General features: G+C 36.2%; 1 protein-coding gene across 2 annotated transcripts in view; it reads right to left on the bottom strand.

The window, feature by feature from the left end:
* DDC (dopa decarboxylase) overlaps positions 1-19,211 on the bottom strand; it is a 78,668-nt gene that overhangs the window by 19,000 nt on the left and 40,457 nt on the right. For both annotated transcript variants that reach the window (XM_027798593.2, XM_005434459.4), the window contains exons 7-10: positions 10,816-10,882; positions 9,001-9,095; positions 7,104-7,171; positions 2,456-2,532 (exon numbers count right to left, since the gene is read on the bottom strand). In XM_027798593.2, coding sequence (XP_027654394.1) covers positions 2,456-2,532; positions 7,104-7,171; positions 9,001-9,095; positions 10,816-10,882 — 307 coding nt within the window. The remainder of the gene's footprint in view (positions 1-2,455; positions 2,533-7,103; positions 7,172-9,000; positions 9,096-10,815; positions 10,883-19,211) is intronic.

Raw genomic sequence — 19,211 nt, 5'->3', positions numbered from 1 at the left:
CACATTCTTCTGCATTGTAGCAGCCATTTTTGTTTGATAGCTGCAAGACTGGTAGCAAAGAGAGTAAAGAACTGGTGACGGATAAATAATCCTGCACTCCTGTAAGGGACTATGTCTAATGACCCACAACAATGCCTTTCACAGGCTTTGAAGCAGAATGCAATCAATGATTAGTCCTTGATTACAATCCGTAGTCTTACATCTGTATTTAACCAGGAGGAATTGCATTACGGGAGCATATGTGGTGTTCACAATAGAGTATAAAGCTGCATTCTTCCAGCATTGCCATTAGGACTTGACCTATACCGTGGGTTGCCAAGCAAGCTAGTATAATCTTCCTGGTGTGATGATGCAAATCACATGAAATTATAATTAATGACAAAATAAAGACTTTCCCCTTGGGGGCATACATAATTGCCATATGGTTATTAAGAGTAATTGCTCACAGATAGAGACATTTTTCCGCTCATTTAAATTCTTGAGTGAGAGATGAGTGAATTAAAAAATACCACTTCATTTGCCTTGTAAACCATGATCGGAATTCTCAGACCTGAGACATATTCAGAAAATAAGACCCTCCACTAGACAAGTCATATTTTCATGACTCCTACATCCCACCCACAGGGATCAACTGTAACAGCCTAGCACCTTTGCAAATTTGACTGTTTATTGAAGGCATAAGTGTGGACTGGACTTAACAGTTTAACTAAAGGCATTTGCATTTGAAGAGTGTTGTCCAGCTCTTTGGAAAATTGCTATCAAATGGGAATAGAGCATAGAAAAATTCAACATCACTAGACTGCTAGTAATCAGCTGATCTCTTTGAAATCATTATGTCCAGATCATATAACATGCTATCACAGCTTCTGAAGGCAAGATGAAGGCTAAACAACTTGTCATCCAACTGGGGAGATAAAGTTTTCAGATCAGCTAGGTGGCCTCACTGAAAGCACCTAGTTTTAGGAAAGGTTTGATTTCCTTCTGGTGTTATTTAACCTGGGGAAGACCTATGGTTCTTGTATCGGCAATGTCAGTTGTCACAAGAACTTATTTTCACTTTAGTTGAGGTTGGATTTTTTCTCCTCAAGAGAAATATTTTTCATGTATGTTAAGTAAAAGACGGTGACAGGTGTATTTGTTATAACTTGTATTTCTCATTTTAAAAGGCAAAAAGACAGTCTTTTTGTTTGTTTGTTTATTTGTTTGTTTTGGTTTTTTTTCCTGAACAATTCTAGCCTCTGGAGGGTGAACTTCAGCTCCAGAGTTCCTGCATTTTCCTATTTATTGCACTGGTCTATATTTGCATTGCTTGGAACTGTAGAAAAGGAAAAGTGTAACATTTCTGCCAGTTCAGGGTAAAAGCACAGGAATCCATTTTTCCTAGGGCTTTTTAGTGAATGGTGGAATTCTGGATGGTATTAATTTAAATGTCAATATGTTCATAGCCATAACAGAGAGAGGATAAAAATACTCACGATACACATCTGAACACAGATCAGCACCAGCAATTCCAGGAGAAATATGAGATAGAGTAAATGCTAAAAACATCCACATGTGATTCAGCCTCTTGAGAAAGTTGTGAGGGAACTTGCACCACATGTTGACGCTGCACTGCTGTGACCTTCTTCACAATTAATCAGTTAATAACCAAATGTGTAAAACCAGTCTTCAGGATGGTAAATGCCACTCTGCAGTTGCTAGGTATGTGCAAAGAGCAGCACTAATCCATTAAGGAGCTTTGTACAGGGCCTAAGATTTGTAAATTCTTTGTGAGCACTTTGTGAAAAGCATTTGTGAACAATTGGTACAAGACAGATAGTCTACACTTACCACCTTCTCTACAATCAATGTAAGAATACCAGACCAACAGGATAAAGTCCCCGATAGCTATTACTCAAAATAGAGTAGCTATCAAACACAGCTCGCCTTTTTATTGCAGTTTCAGGGAGTGTTTGCTCCTGACATGGGGTTTTGAAAATTTGAATCAGAGCCTGCATGAAAAGCTAAGGAAAAGGTCACAGACTTTAGAAACTCTAAAAACAAATCATAGCTTGAAACCATTCTGGAGAAAGATGTGTTGGGGAAGGCAGGTTAAGGGACTTGATACACAGCACCCAATAATATGTTTATCTGACTGACGCAAGATCATTAAAAATTTTATCAACACTCCTACAAAGCTGTAAGTCTGGAGCTGGGGAAATCCTAATACAAAACTATTAATATAATGCTTTATAAAATGGCTTTCCCTCAGTTGCTTTTTATACTAACTAAAATCTCCCTAGACATGTGTTTGCACTTTAATAAGCTTAACTCCCTAGGGCATTCTGAAAATGGAAATAGGCTCCTAAACAACTTAGTTTTAAAAATTTCAGTTTTCATCTTAAGTCTTTTTGTCCATTAAAGAGCAGTGTGCATACATAATAATCAACATGATCTCATTTAATCGTAAAATTACCAGACTCCTGATGGTGATGCTGCAGGTAAACGGGTTCTAGTTTAAAGGCATCTGTTAAATCTGATCTTTTTTTCACCCTGTATAAAAAAGAAAGCAAGCAAATAGAGAAATTTAAGAATTAAATTTAAGGGATTAAATTTCCACAAGAAGGGAAGGCAAATTGAATGTGTTTAAACTGGCATATTTCCTGAGCACAGCCTGTGCCATTTTCAGTGCTTTTTCACAGCCATATCAGTACTGTACTTACAAGTAGTTAAGTGTAAGGCTCAGCAGGAACGGGCAGCATGACTGCACGACTGCATATTTAAAAACAGACAAGAAACAGACACAGAGGATCTTTTTATGGTGATAGACACTCACACCAGAATGTGAGACTAGCTGAAGCAATGTTAATGTTTGCAGTCAACAGAAGTTGCCTTGAAATTACTGCAGTACAAAGCTGTGTGGGAAGAGCTGCAGCTTCCTAGACACTGTGCACAGCCATGGTGAGGCTCTGTGGATGCTGGCCGCTGTCCCTCCACGTTGTGGTGGTGGCAGCAGCCACTAGTAGGGAAGAGCCACGCGGTCCAGACTCAGGCTTCCTTCTTGTACCACCCTGCCCTAGCTTGACCCAATATACAGTAAGTGACAGCATACTACAGCACAACGTAAAACTGAGAAGCATACCTTACTACTGCCAGCTAGTGAGGGATGTGACTGGACTAAGGTTGAAAAGCCGGTGTGTCCCTTTTAAAGAGAATAAGCTACGTTTTGCCTGTGGGTAATAACAAGATTTTCCTGGTTTATGCTTCACTCCATGTGTAAGACTGACTCACCTTCCCAAATGTTGGGGTTTACAGAGGCAGAAGAAGAAGAAACCAGAAATCAAAAAGGGAAAGATTGATACACCATTATATTAGGCCTACAGATACATTACAAAGTAAGCAATAATTATGTCAACACAGGGACATTCTAAATGACAAATGTTTGAACTGTTTATGATGTTCTATGCATCCGTTTTTTCCTGTGTTTTGATGTAAAATTGTAAATCTCTAAGTAAAAATCTAATTTCCAGTATTTTAGTGTGTATATATAAATCCACAGGCCAGTACATACTTCCACTCTCATCCACATCTCGACTGTGCTCATAAAACATCTTATTCAAACAAACAAAAAGCCTTCCTCTCACTAATGGTCAGGAAAATACTAAGGTTAATGGTTAAGTACTTGTCTTCAGGTATGGAAAGTATATAGCTTATGCACATGAAAAATAGTAAAAGATATTCAGAATGCTCTCAATAAAAACAATTTCATTTTATTTGTGTGCTGGAAATGTCATGTGGACAGAAGGAAGAAATATTAACTGAAAGCAGGTTTAATTAGGGTAAATATTTTTAACCTAGTTATTCTACTGTAATTTGATATGTTTGATTACTTTGATATAGTTGTGTTTCGGTAGCTCATTCTGTATACAACTAAGCCAAGTTACAAGCGATATAATTAGTTGTATTCTGAGTGCTTCATATCTTCTCCTGTAATATGCTGTGCTAAACAATGGAACACCTAACTGTTCTGCAGGAACATCTAGCTTCGAAGATATAAAATGCTGTCATCTTGTACTTCCTTGGTGATGTTACCGCTTTTTTAAAAGATGGTGTCTGTTCCATCTAGGGATTTCACAGGTCTTAATCTGGCAACCATGAAAAACTATCTAAAAGGATTACTAAAATAAATCCAAAGCCTGGACATCAATGTATATGAACCATTTGAGCTGCACTTCTATAGACCATGTCTAGACTTTACCCTATGTATTTAAACTTCTTTGCAGTAAGGGCTTGTGTGGTCTGGTAATGGACAGAAGTGGTGTTCTTAACTTTCTTTGTAAACACCCCTGGTTCACTGAAGGATCCTGAATATATATTTCAAAAATGCCACTGATAAACTAGCATCTTTTAAATGTTTGATGTTATGATAGTAGACCTACTAAGATCAAGCTTGAGCGGCACAGGTTCACATACTAAGTACTCATAATACAAAATTCACAACAAAAATCCTGGCGAATAAAGTAGTGAAAATCTGTAAAAAGTGACTGACTTGGATTGCACATCTGCAGCTTTTGACCTTACTCTATTCTGTCCATTTTAAATGATAGATACAATAACCAAAAAGCTGATACCATATTATAATACAACAGGAAAATTTCACTTCCATCTACAGATAGGGATTTCCCGTATGCACCTTCCTTCAAACACAAAAACAACCTTTCCCAACCAAAAGTTTACACCTAAACCCAAAAGAAGTAGAGAAAAGCAAAAATACCAAGACTTTGCAAGATTATTATTTTCATTCCCTCTGAAAAAAAGACACTTCTTCCTATTTTGTGATATTCCAAAGTACCAATTAAACAAGTCAGAGAAAACGGACTGTTAGTTTCAAGGCAAAGTCTCTAAATGACCCTAACATCTGAATATGGAAAATATACCCCTCTCTGAAGGGCAATATTAAATTCCTTTTTATAGGAAATTGACTGCTTTTTTCTATATGTTGAGAAATCAGTATATTTTACAACATGTTTATGACAAAATTGTCTCCAAATCCCAAATGAGATCAGTACTACAGATTGCACCAAGTATTTAAGTAAATACATTACAGATATAACAGCTAGATTATCTTAATCAACTTGCAGGGAAAAGAAATACGAGTGTTTACTGGGGAAAGTGCTGAGGAGCCTGGGTGATTTAGAAGCCTGTCTATCAATGGAACTCAGATTAATTTGATTCTGAAATGGTGTTCACTGTTCATTGAACTCTTTCCTTGTTATTACAATATCATGGTTAACACTGCTCATGAATCCTGAGGACTATGTATCCTTAACAGTTACTTTTTCTTACCAGGTTCCTTCATCCTTTATTATTACAATTCAGCTTTTCAGACAGTGTTACAGTTGATGAGAGAGGTGAATTTTGGATGAGGGCTTTAGAAGTAACTGGACAATGGTTTTGGCTTCAATTCAAAGAGTTTAACTTTAAATGTGTACCTCATTCTTTATTAAGTGAATAACACCTATACATAAATGCCTTTCTGAAATGAAGCCTGAATGGCTATAGCTGTAAAGCTTTCTCTTTGAGTAAGGAATAATGTTGCGAAGTCTCGAGATTCCTCTTAATGGAATCTTCCCAACTATGAAAACAACCATTTTAGGAAATGGTTTATCTAGAAAAAAGCAAGAAACAACATGGAGAAAAATACTTTCCTAACTCTAAAATCCAAGCTTTGCTAGGAAGAAGAAAGCCAGGTAAAATGTTTTGAATATAGTTCCACAGGGGTTTTGGGGAAAGCAGAAATAATGAGGAATTAAACTCGTAGGGACTAGGCTCTGGCCCCGAACTGTCCTACATAGATTAAAGAGAATGATGGTGTATTATCTCATTTCCAAGTAGCTACTGTGTTAACAATGTCTTTGCGTGATGAGAAAAAGATGGACGAAACTAGCAAAGAAACTTCATTGTCTTCCTATTTTCGTATACACAGAGCAACAGCTAGTTATGAGGTACTTATAAACTGGAGTCTTGGGTCACTCACTGCCACTACTAATGAATCAGCATCAAAATGTAAGTCATTTATTCTAAGGAAAAGGAAGAAAAAACCATAATGTCTTGGAATAACTGAAGTGCATATGTCAGGAAGACTACTAAAGGAAAACATGTAATATATTATCTGAATAATCTACACGTTTGCAGAAAAGTCAGCTTTGCTGAAGATATTAAAAGAGACGAAGGTTAACCAAAGACAACTGAGTGATTACTGTCTCATATTTGTTCTTCTTTTAAATAAGGTCACCTTTTTCTGGATTATGTTTTAGTCTTCTTTTTAATATTCAGTTTTTCTTTCTTTTTTTCATTTTTGCAGATTTTGTTCTATTATAACTGAAATTAATGTTTTCATTTATTTTGATAAATAAACTGAATATACTGAATAGCTGTTTTGCTAATAAGTATCATTAGTCATGATGCTGGTAGACACTACGTTCTGGAGATTCCAGTTTGGGACATAATGGGATTATCTATTATGGGATGTTTTTATTGCTGCTGCTATTACTGCTATGATATTTAACTTTATTTCAAAGTATGTCTATGAGTTTCTACTTTGGCATCTTGTTATATCAAAATGTCATCTCTGCTGTCATCTGGGGAAACTGAAAATCAGTACAAAATTGCATAAATAATCCTTTTTGAAATCAGCTGCTTTTCATCAGCCAAATCCCAAGCATGTTTAGAAAGGCTTTTGAAAGAATCAATGCTCAAAGAAAAAGACATTTTATGGAAAAGAAGAAAAAGCATGCTGTTCATTGTATTAACATCCTTAAATGAAGTTTTTCATTTATATTTTAAACAGTCCCAAAGTGGAGCAAGTAGGAATCTGTAGACTTTTCAGGATTTCTTTTTCTCTGGAACATAATGCAGAGCTCAGTGCTATATATAAATTTTACACTTTTGAAACTTGGATTAAATGAAAGAGTGAATTTTGTAAATAATTTACAAAGTTAAAGCTATCCAGAACTTCTCATTTCAGTAGAGAAATGTAAATAAATGTCTACTGCTAGAAAGGCAGGTCAATTTAACATGTGATTTTTGTCTCTTGTAATGTTTCCTTTTACTGTAATACTTACCACATAGCAGAGCAGTCAAAGTTCACTAGGAGCCATTTGTGAGGATTAAAGTTAAATGAATCTGCAAACTGAGAATGGATAAATAAAAACCAGAATTATTAAAGAGAAAAGGATCCATGTGCTAATGATACAACTTTGTCACATTGTCTGAGTACACCTTACTTTGTAACTACAAATTAATTCCTGAATTTGGTCTTTACAGATGTTCATGCTAATGCCACCTTATTTAACTATTGTAGTTAATTCTTCATTTATTTTTGAGATGGAACTCATTTTAGGTGTGCAGCTAGGCTTTTGATATTATGAACATTTTTAGCATTTGCTAACAGTTATACTTTATAGTATATACTACATGTGTTACGGAAAAGTATGTATCAGTGTAACTAAAAAACCCTGCATTTTTAGGAATCAGGAACATTCACTGTGGTTCATATCCCAGTTTCCAATAACAATTCACTAAGCTTTCTATTTCCAAGAATATTAAATATACACACATAATTCATATATAGAGAGAAATCATATATTTAGTTCAGAATCTGTGTATCACATTCATTCATAAAATTACAACTGACCAGGAAATTACATTTTTTTTTACTATCAGAGTATTTTCTTTTAGTGAAAGTAATTTTTTTCATCTAAGTCGAAAGAAAAACCAACACAGAATAAGCATTCACAATACATGTTTATATAAATCATGTAACAGGCCCATTTTACATGACATATGTTTAGGTGTGGCACCAGAGGAAACCGAGGGAGGTAAGATGGACATTGTCTGGGAAAGGCTTCATCCATGTTTTGTGTTTTAAAAAAGGCAGAAGCCATCAGCCTTAAAAAAGAGAGATGGGGGCCTGGCCGCACCAGGATCTGACTATTCCATATAGAACCTTCCTACTATTATTTGCTTCTCATAACCCTCCCTGTCACTTGTAAACAATTAACAATTGCTCTAATAAGATTATCTGTCTGTCTATGTGTCTATACATCCACCTAGCTATCTCCCTGTAATATGTAAGGTAGGAAGCCTATTCATGCTTGTTCAATATTTACTCTTACAACAAATGCTGGCCCAGACAAGGGATGCTGTTTCATTTCCTTCGGGAACCAATAACAATAATTTAAAAAATATTCCCCCACAGGAAATTACAACAAGCTTCATTTGCTGATAAAAAAGAGACAGAAATAAATGCTTTATTTGTGATGGGTTTTTCCCTCCTCTTCTTCATTAGTCACTAACTATCAGAGCTGTGTTTAAACTTCGGGCTTTACCAAACAGTAATATTTTCTCTGCTGATGTGGAAGACAAGGACTTATCTGACTGTCTGAGGGGAGCAGCAGGAAATTGAAGTATTCTTATCTAAGCAACTCAATGCCAAGTAGCTCAGCGAGGAGGCAGGAAAGGAACAAGAGTGCTGTGGGGAGAATGTTTCATTTAGCTCTCTCTGTTATTAAACCCTGCCTGTTTGAGATACAGCTACTGGCTGTATCCTATATGACTGAAGATGCAAACAAAAAATCCGACATAATGAGCTAATTAATTTTTTTTTTTCCTTTTTGTGTAATGTAGAATTAGGAAGTTATAAACATGCATTTTTGGATGTTCAGGGAAACGTTCCTCTTTTCTATTTTGTAAAACACTTTGTTGATTCACTATCATTTGCTATCCTGAATGACAAACTTTTATATACTGTGGCTACCTGCATACTCCCAGAATAAACCAGTAAAAATTATATAAGCATAAGAAATGTAACAGAATATACAAGAATTTGTAGTGCAAACTGAGGTGCAGCGTACTCAGAGATTCTAGAAGAATCATTACTTTTGGATGCATAAGAAACACACAAATTCTGTGGAAGAGCTAGGTTTTAGCAGGTTGCTAGAGAAGAAACACTTCATTTACCTCCACTCCGTTCAAAAGATGCCTGAATTCAGGGCAGATGAATGCACTCCCAGCATAGGCTGCATCAATATGCATCCAGATATTTTCCTTATTACCTAAAAAAGAAAAAGGAATCGAAGGGGAAATAAATTAAAAAGCAGATTAAAAAGCTGTGTTAATTTGCATGAAACCCAGTGCCTATGAGATTTTTCTTTGATGCTATTATTTTCTGAATTTAAAATTAAATTAAGAGATTAAATGTTTCTACCACCTGGGTTTCTGTTAATACATAAAGATGTATACATAACATATTCTTCCTCCCCACTTCTACTAGAATACAGTCCTTACATGTCTAGCTTTATCTTACTAATATTAAGCAACATAAAATATTTAATTAATTATGTAATTTACTATTCACACTCTGCTACATTTCACCTGCATTAATGCACACGGTAACAATTCTGGTCTATGAGTTGAAGCCCACATAACATCTTTACACTGGTCAGCAAATAATTCTGATGGGTATTTCCACATACAGAGGTATATTCATTCAGATCTGCAATTGGGCTCCAAGTTCAAGCTGGAATTTGCATTCTTGTGAACTACATTCTCTTTTTGCACAAATGTCTTAAAAAAGCTAATAAAATATTATTCATAACATCCACAACTCAGGTTTACTTGAAAACATGTTCAAAGTTCAACTGATTATTTATTTTTAAATATACTTGGTTTGGACATTGCCTTTATTTCAAAGGACTACTGCTCGTGTATATTAAGAAGACAATTGACCTGCATGCATAAAAGCTAACATGAGACTTATGATCTGAGTAGTGTGTAATCCTTCTGCTGGTCTCTGCTGCACAAGCAGAAATTCATTGAGAGCAACTGGTGAAACACACATGATTAGTTGTTATATCTGAAAGTGTAGGTGTCACTGTTTTATTAGGTCAGGTCTATAGGAATAATATGAACAGCAAAATAATCTCTAGCTGCTAAGCAAACTACTAGAAACCTTTTTAGAAAGGAGGACTGGGAGAAACTGAGTCTCTGGCACTTGTGCTGAAGGGAAGGAAACCTCACAGAGCAAGTCCCCACCATACAAACTCCAAATGTTTAGGCCTCATCTGAATAAATTAACAGAACATCAAATCTAGCTGTGTTTCTATGAGGCTGCCTCCAATTGCTTATGGCTATACACTTCCTGTTCTAAATGTACTCTTGAATATATATGGTGCCCTTCCATTGCATTTTCATCAGCCAGCAAGTATGTGCTTTTGACCAAGCCTTGGTGCTGATCAAAGCTTGACACAGCAAAACACAACACAGAAATACTTATGAAAAGTCCGTGACTCGATCACTGTATTAAACACCCTGGCATTTGTCCCATTTTCTTGCAAGAGGAAGGAAAAAAAGGGGAGGGAAAATACATGTGGATTTTTGGTGCACATATCACTGCTTTCTATAGTCATTAGAACCACACAGAAATAAAACACTCAATGCAGAGGAGAATTAGTGTTCAGCTTTTCCCTGATCTTCACCATTGCTCTAGATGTGCTTGCGGGTAGAAGGACGTGAAGAAAAATTTTACAACCTGAAGAACTTAGAGTAATTTTTAACTGACAGTGTTCCAAAATTTGCCCCACTAAAACCCTTGAGGCAATGTCCTCTGCACTCTTTAGACTTGCTGCTTGACCTAATATTAGAAAGAAAACTGAAGGTCTCATCTATAAGTAGCCTTATTGAATTTGGACACTGACGCTGCACAATGCCCTGGAAATGACTCAGTGTGACTTAAACTGGTATCTGCAGCTTTAGAAAGTAGCAGCAAAGACTTACAAATAGGACCCAGTTCTAACAGTTTGTCGAAGGAGCAGCAAGGAGTCGTTCCAAGTGTTGCACAGAACTGCAAAGCCAAAAAAACAAAGGCAAAAAAATTTGTTACAGCAAAGAAAATTGCCAAATGAAAAAAACTGTCTGCAAAGGCAACAATGAACAGAGAGAATAGATAATATAGGGGGGAAATAAATTTATTTTAGTCAATACCTATCCTTCAGTGGAACTTTTGGGAATCTAGGTTGATTTTTTTCAAAGCTCCTATAAGCATCCATTGAAACAAATTCATAAAATCAAATGTTAATATAAAATTGACTGATAAGTAATGTAATTTAGTCACAGTATTATATTAATGGTATATTTTCTATGTGTTCCATATGCTTTTTATGTGGTCCAGTACTAACTTCCCATGTGAAAACATCATCAAAATGATTTGCAGTTTATGGTATATAAGCAAGCTCTGAACTTGAACAGCTTAAAGGTTCTGGAATTCCTGTTGACAGAATGGATCGTAAAATGCTACTGCCTGAATTAAAGAGCCACAGCTCTGGAACCGAGATTTGTAACTGATTTGTGCTCAATGGGTCTGCAGTCTGGGACCTGTTCACTAGTAGCATATGTTCACTATTAGGTTTGCAAGATATTTTTCCAGAGAAACTTTTTCTTCCAAATTAATTCTAACGTACTGGAACTGTTTTTCCTTCATTCTGTTAATGCCTCATTTAATGTGTCCTGCTGTATGACCAGTGGGCCAAAAGCAGAGGCAACATAAATGCTGAATTTTCACAGCAGAAAGAGAATATAACTAGGTGAAAATGAGCTATGGTAATTTACCGGGAATATGCAGACAGAATTATAACCCAAAAGAACAGCGATCAAGTGCATATAAACTGACATTATTTTATTTTTCATTGCTACATTTGTTTTAAACACCTTGTCTCATTTTTGCAAGCATTGATGAAGGCTAGGTCTGGGTTTTGCCTTCTGTTGGATTTTTATATAATAAAAGACATTATAGTTTAAATAGGCAAATAAAGTATGCCGGTTTAGTTAAAGTATTGAAGTACAAAGGAATTAGATCATTTATCTGAGGTCACACACAAATTATAGTACAGCCAGGCGATGACTATAAATATGTCAAATCCAGAATTTGGGGGGGGTGGGGTGGTATTTTTGTACTTCTGGTTACTTTTTCTGCCAAGTACACTGTCAATGCACTATCTTTTGTTTTCACTGCTTTTCCCTATGCATCTGCAACTAGCCACATTTTTCTGGTATGTGTGTGTCTGTGTGTGTGCACACCCCACAGTGAATTCATGACAAGACCAATAAGAAGACAAAGGAACACCTAGATGATACCTGTCCATTCACTAGACCTTTCAAGAAAACATACTGTCATAGCAAAACATAGATACAATTATATATTAAAACTCCACACAGTGCATTTTTGCCTCACAGCTCTGTAATGAGTAGTTACACAGGGCCTTTGGGTTCACTGTTCTCCCTTGTAGCAAGAGTGATACCATCAGGAAATGTTTCCCCAGTGGTTCCTTCACTGCATTGGACTTCCCTAGCTCATCCAACGTGCCAAGTAATAGCTCCTGTTTCTTAAGTGTCTGTGTAGTTTGTCCAGTACAGTAGGTCTTCCTGTCACACCAGGGAACATCTCACTGGAGAGCAGCATGCACTGTTGTCATTGCTGCTTTAGCTGTGGAACTGCTGCAGGATGGGTACACGTTGCAGGTGCCCAGCTGAGATGTGCAGCTGGTGGCTTGAGTGTGTGGGATGGGTGGACTTTTAGCCTGTTCTGTTACAGTCATCATGACGTGAGTAAGCACTTCTGTATCGAAGGACTTTTCCCACATTGATATTATTACCTGATATGACTTTACCTGCTGTCAGCTTTTAGTCTCTCTCTAGAACAACAAGCTTTCTACTTCTGAGAAAAATAATTTCATGTTATTATGCCAGTAGCAAATCCTTTGCCAAAATCCTACAATCTGTTTTAGCCTAATACCATGTTTCACTTGCCAAGTGTATGCTCTTTTCTATTCTTCTAGCTTGGGCATTCACATTCTGTCTCTCCTGCATTTCACTGATATCTCATTAATTCTAGGAGTTCTCATTACTCAAAAGTTTTACGATGCCAGCTTTTTCAGGAGGGTCTTTTTTTTCCTTCTTTTTTAAAGGGTGTTACACATTTGCACTAAGTGTTTCTGCTTTAATTAAACAGACTGCTTGATAGCTACCATTATTTTACCCTTTTATTTGTTCCCCTGAACACTCAGCCTGATTCATAAATTGCCACCTGTTTTCAAGCTAGATATTTTATTGACTTTTAACTTCTACCAGCTATTGGATATTGGAGACCTTTACGAATCATTTACAGTCACATCTTGAAGCAAGTCTTGTACACATCTCAGGACTAAGAGATGTGCCTCTGGGCATTCCCTAACTAGTCCTCCCAATAACTTCTCATGAAGTTTTAACATGGGCTGGTTTTTTTTTTTTGCTTTTCACATTTCCCATAAAGCTTTCTTCTTCTTCTTCTTCTTCTTCTTCTTCTTCTTCTTCTTCCTCTTCTTTTCATTCTATGAAATAAAGTGGCAACACCACACTAAAAAGGACTGGTATCTTGGAAAAAATAATCTGGCTATGAGACAAAAAATTGGATAAATATGATGGGATTTTCATTTGCAAGTTCCAGGCTTTTAGAGAATTCATGCAAAGTGAGAGATGGTTTTTGTACTACTTATTAAACTAGATTTCTCAAAATATCTAGGAAATCCTAACACTAACACAAACATCCAGTAAAAAGGGCAGGTGGACATGTATCCAAAAAGCCATACATTTAAAATTACACATCCCAACAATATTGAACTAATCCAATAATCTATTGCTAGAGCGATAAAAACTCTCTTTTAAGTACACTTTTTAACATTTCTTTATTATTTGAACATCTATACTATATCATATACCATATCATATCTATATGATATATATACTATACTATATCATATATAACATTTCATTATTTTTTCATTATTATTCATCATATCTATATGATATATATACTATACTATATCATATATAACATTTCATTATTATTTGAATATCTATACTATATTATATACCTCAGAGATATTTTAAATTGTTGTAGGGAGCTGAATTTTTCTGTTTAATGGAAAGTACTCAGATAGTACTCAATTCATATGAATTTATGTACACTCTTAGAGGAAGTCATATCTTACCTTTATATAGGGAAGACCTGATTAAATGTAGCCATATAAACCCCTGACAACATTTTACCCCTGACAGCACACGTTCCCCCAACCTCACAATTACAGCACTATTAATAATTATAATCATGTTTCATTGCACCAATAAAAAATCTTGGCTATGAGAAAAGTTATTATTAAAATAAGAAAGGGAAAATTCAGTATTCTTTCCACATCAAGCTGCTAAGAACCTGAGTTTGAAACAAATACAGTTCTGAAAATGAGAAGTAGTATTGTTAACAAAATTTTGTAGCTCACACATTTTTCCCTCAAAATAATCTAATGTTCTCTATACAGGCCCTTCCCATATTCCTGAGACACATAAGAAGAACAGAATAATTATAGTGCCTTAAGGTATGTTCATGACTTCTCTGGAAGTTTAATCATCCTTTGAGAGAGGTTGTTTCAAAAAGCTTGCAGGATTTTTTTCTTAAAAATGAAATACGTTTGCTCCCTTTTTTTACTAAAAGGGCATGCATGTATTGAGTGAAAATACATTTATTACATTATTGTCTACCTAAGATGTTCCCACAATCAGGAGAAAACTGCATTTAATCTTTGGTTGAACTATAGATCTACAAATTGGGTCACAAGAAATGGAGGATACCGTGATGAAAATTCAAGTTTTTCTATATACATAAAGTATAGGGGTTAACCCATTGGATTGGAAAATATCCAAATAAAGAGGGCACTATAGACCTAGCTCTGCTTTTATATATATTTTTTATGATAATATGGTGTGGACTTTCTGACAAGATTAGACTGTAATTACCTTGGCTAGTCCAGCAATTCAAATAATGATGGAGATTTCACAATAGGAAGTTCCACATTATTGTTATTAGTGTTGTACTGCAGTTAAAGTACTGTCTAATCAGGATAAGGAGTATATTGCTTCAATGAAAGATTCAAACATATGCTTACTTATTTAAATAATGGCTTATTCTGTAAAGTATACCTCAGTTTCTAAAATAATTTTGTTGTCCTCTCTGCAGGTGTCTAAACCTCAAAGCTCCTTGTTTTAATTCTCAGAAACCACTTACAGTGACACCATCCGCTCTTGTCAGGACTCTCATTACCCTGCCTCAGTACTACACAATGAATCTAACTCAATTTGTAACCTGTATAACATGGGCAAAATCACATTTGTGCAAAGGGCGGGGGACAGGCTGCATCACAGAAATGGGACTGATGGCTCAGTATAGCCTGCAGGCCTTGTCCTTTTCAGGTTGTGCACTTCAAATTTGACTCAGCCTGGTTTCAGATACAAAGCAGCTAAAATGATTGCATCAGTCATCTCTTGTATTGCTTTCCTGAAATCAAGAGCTATGTCAGGAAACATACGTGAATCTTTACGATGCCTGAGAGCAATGACGCTCAATCTTTTCAACTGGAAGACCTCCTACAGCTTTTGAAAAAGATGTGGGTCTATTCTGCAGTTTCACCATCAAAGCTTTTCATTTGCAATAAACTACAATGAGGCAGAATTTTCAATGTTCTCTTACTGTTTTTATCTTCTATTCAGTTTTTTGACAGCTTGCACTCATGAGAATGTCTGTGGCTTGAAGAAAACTGCAAGTTTACTAAACCACCATTCAGTATTTTACAAAACAGCAGTCATTCGCAAACTGTGGGTTAAAGAACATCACCCTATACATCTGTACATGTCTTGAGAATGCTTCTTCCAAATGGAAATCTGTGGTGAGCATCTACGTGTTAACTTCTACTGAAAAGATGGCTCCTCTGTCAGTCTAATTCTGATTTACTGTTTCCCGAGTGAGTCTGGATACAAACAGCCTGCTTCTTAATATCCTGCAGATCATCATTCAGAAGAGTCATTTCAGCTAGAATCAGAGATATTTCACGCTGCACCTTTGCCTTTGTTCAGCAGCAAGGCAATCATGTTATAGCAGCTTTATACTGGATGAGGTTGTTGAAGTACTATATATATGCCAGCTGCAATATATCATGTTGATTTATGAAAGACAGCATAAAGCTCACAAGCCACTTACACACACTCAAGTGAACTAGGCTTGAGTGCAGCGGACCCCATGTCTGGATTTAGCAGTGCTTAACTTAGTGGTCTCCACGTTTGAGCATCCTTGTCAACATTCATCCAACACAGAGGCACATTTGAAGCTGGAAGCACAGGGCCCAGCTGAGAAAGGCATTTATGCCTGTGCTTAACCACCGGTTAGTGTTTATAATTAATGAAATGGACATGACTTCAGCACGTGCTTTAAAGCTCCCCCTTAACTGGTGGCCAGATGAAGGGCTGCTTATCAGTCACAGTTGGAAATTGCTCCTCTATAAATTGTGGCAACTTTAGTGCCCAAGCCCTGACACGGTTAAATGCTTTGTTTGCACAGTCTGCTTGCTTTATTACATAAAAATATCTCTGTGTTCAGTTTCTGCAAAAGTATTTTGAGAGGCAAATTAACACAAGTTAATTTTTCAAAAAAAAAGGAAACAAAAGGAGAGGTCTGGGTAGACTAATTGTCGATAGCCTTCAATGAACAAAATTATATACATACTACTAGTGCTAAAAGATACTGATGGTGGATAGGAAGTCAAAAACTCATTTTAAAGACAATGCCTCTCCCCCAAAAAGGCTGACTGCCAAATCCTATGTGTGTGAAAAGCAAACCTATAATTAGCAGATTGCTGTAATGAGAGAACCTGTTCACATCAAGCAAATGTGCCCCTAATTCTCCACTCACCTCTACAAGCAAAGCACTTCTATCAAGTTCAGTATAACGAGTCGTCATTTATTCATTAAATATAGAGGAGAATCATGCCTATAAGGCATTGTAATTTGCTTGTATTTTCTTTTTAATTCCCTACAAAACTTTTTTTCTTTTCCTTACAATAGCAACTGCATCAGCTTAGATGCAACAAAGATGTCTTCATTAGGAATGATCTCTCTGCTGTCACAAGTCTCTTCAGGCAGAATTTCCTCTGTTAAACTTGTTGCTTTGATGTTGAGTCACTATCCTTAGTGAACGATCAGTGGATACAGGAAGACAAGGAAAAAAGTGGCATAAGGTGTTTTCTTGTCAATGTGCATATCTTTGTCACCAGAACAAAATAAAATAGCATCAAATTACTCAAGAACAAAAGAAATTGAAAGGCTTTTGAAATCTGCAAGCCAGGAAGGGGAGGACTAATACAGTGCATGGACTGCTGCTCAGCACGACAGAGAATTAACACACCTTTTGAGTTAAGAGGCCAACCATAAGGCTAATGAGACCTAGTTTAATCTAAGCTGACATGTTTTATGTATACAAATAAATGGAAGACCTGGTACAGGCCATATTCACTCAGACTGAGCCTTTGCTGTCTTTGAAAGCTTGTTTTGCACAGCTAAGCAAACAGAGGAAGAAAAACAACAGTTAAATCACCCTTTGTAAAAGTGTCACTGAATACATAAAACAGAATTTTTTATTTCCTCTTGCTACACATAGAAAAATTAAAAAGGAATTAATATTTATGAGGGGCAAGTTGCATTTTTTTTGTTAATGGACAAAAGCTGAGGAAAACACATTAACTTTGTAGTTAGTGCATGGAGATGTGATATAGTGCTGTACTTGTAATTGTTTAGTATTTGTAGGGAGAAAAAAAGTAGGATCCTATATAAGATACTATAAGCTGGTACCATACAACGGAGAAATCAAACATGCCTTATGACACATCTCCACTTCAACAGGTGCATCCCACAGAAGTTCATTTTGGAAGCTCTAGAGATGCTTTGCTTCTCAGTCATGGTTGTCTTATAATGGAAAGCAGTTGATGGGATGTGCTTGCTCATCCCAAGGACTCACTAGTTCTAGGCAGGCTAGAAATCAGCAGCATTCTGCACATATGAAAAATACTTTTCACCCTAGCCACCCTCATACCACATAAAAGCAGACACTAAAGGTTAACAAGAAGAGCGAAAAGATTACATTTTCAAAAGAGCTTGGTGAAATTTAAGCTTCTTTGTCCCATTTGGCCTTATCCGTGACTATAAACAAGCTTAATCTGCTAATTCCTCTGAAAACAGTTCATAGAAATTTAAGTCACATTAGCCCTTTTCAAAATGTTACCTCATGAAAGAAAAGAAAAAAACATCAAGTCAGACACGGCTTTTCTCAAAAACATTCCATTTCTGAAGTTGTCAGTTTCTAAGATAGATGGGGAGTGGGGTGGTGTATGTGTGTTTGTCCAATTTTTCTTCAGCAGAGGCCAGTAAAAACATATTCTTGGGAGCATATTATGCACCTCAACAGATCTATATAGCCAATGGTCTATATCAAGTTTTGTAGAGACATAATGCTTGGAAATGAGCAAAACATTTTGTTGATGGTGTACAAAAAACCAATGAAGGTTACCTACTCCAAGAAAAAACAAATGGTAAAATCTTGTTTTAACTTGAAATAATAAGACGGTGTTCTGAACTAACAGCAGGGGTAGATCTGATGAATAAGCAAATATCCTTTTCAATCAGGTACTTAGAACCAAACCTTAGAATTTTATCCAATCTAACACTGTTCTGTGTCAAAACCTGGGGGGTTATGAACTTTATCTACTGAGACATAAACATTGCTTTTGCTAGACGGCTGTGGAAACAGGAATCTCTGGAAAAGAAAGTGGACAGATAACAAGAAATTACAATACCTAAAGCTTCCACGGCCGGATTCCCTGTAGCTCACCTGATAAAGGTGTCACATGCTCACAGATACCTGTCTAACAATGTCTGATCTTGATGACATTTAGGGTATATTATGAAGGTTCATTTCTTTGCTAAAGTAGAGAGGAGGGGAAACTTGTTTCTTGAAAATACTTAAGTTTGAAATACCATCATTTAATTTATTGCATTTAAATTTGTTTTATGTGTAAGTAAGTTAGAATCTGAAAGATAAAGGTACCTTTTTGAAAGAGGCAGTTCAGTATTCAGGTGTTAGGGGACTATAACACTGCAGGACTACATTTAACTACAAAATACACCCCCATTTATTCAACTGTCTAATATAACTTTAAGTCCTTTTCAGACACCATTTTTGCTGAGAAGTGCAACCAGCTGCTCAAATTAGCTGCCTCTCCTGCACAGAGAGGTGTGTAAACAGTCATGGAACCTGTCCTGGC

Source organism: Falco cherrug, chromosome 3 (assembly GCF_023634085.1).
Source record: "Falco cherrug isolate bFalChe1 chromosome 3, bFalChe1.pri, whole genome shotgun sequence".
NCBI classification, from domain to species: domain Eukaryota; kingdom Metazoa; phylum Chordata; class Aves; order Falconiformes; family Falconidae; genus Falco; species Falco cherrug.
This window is presented reverse-complemented; position numbering and strand designations above follow the sequence as displayed.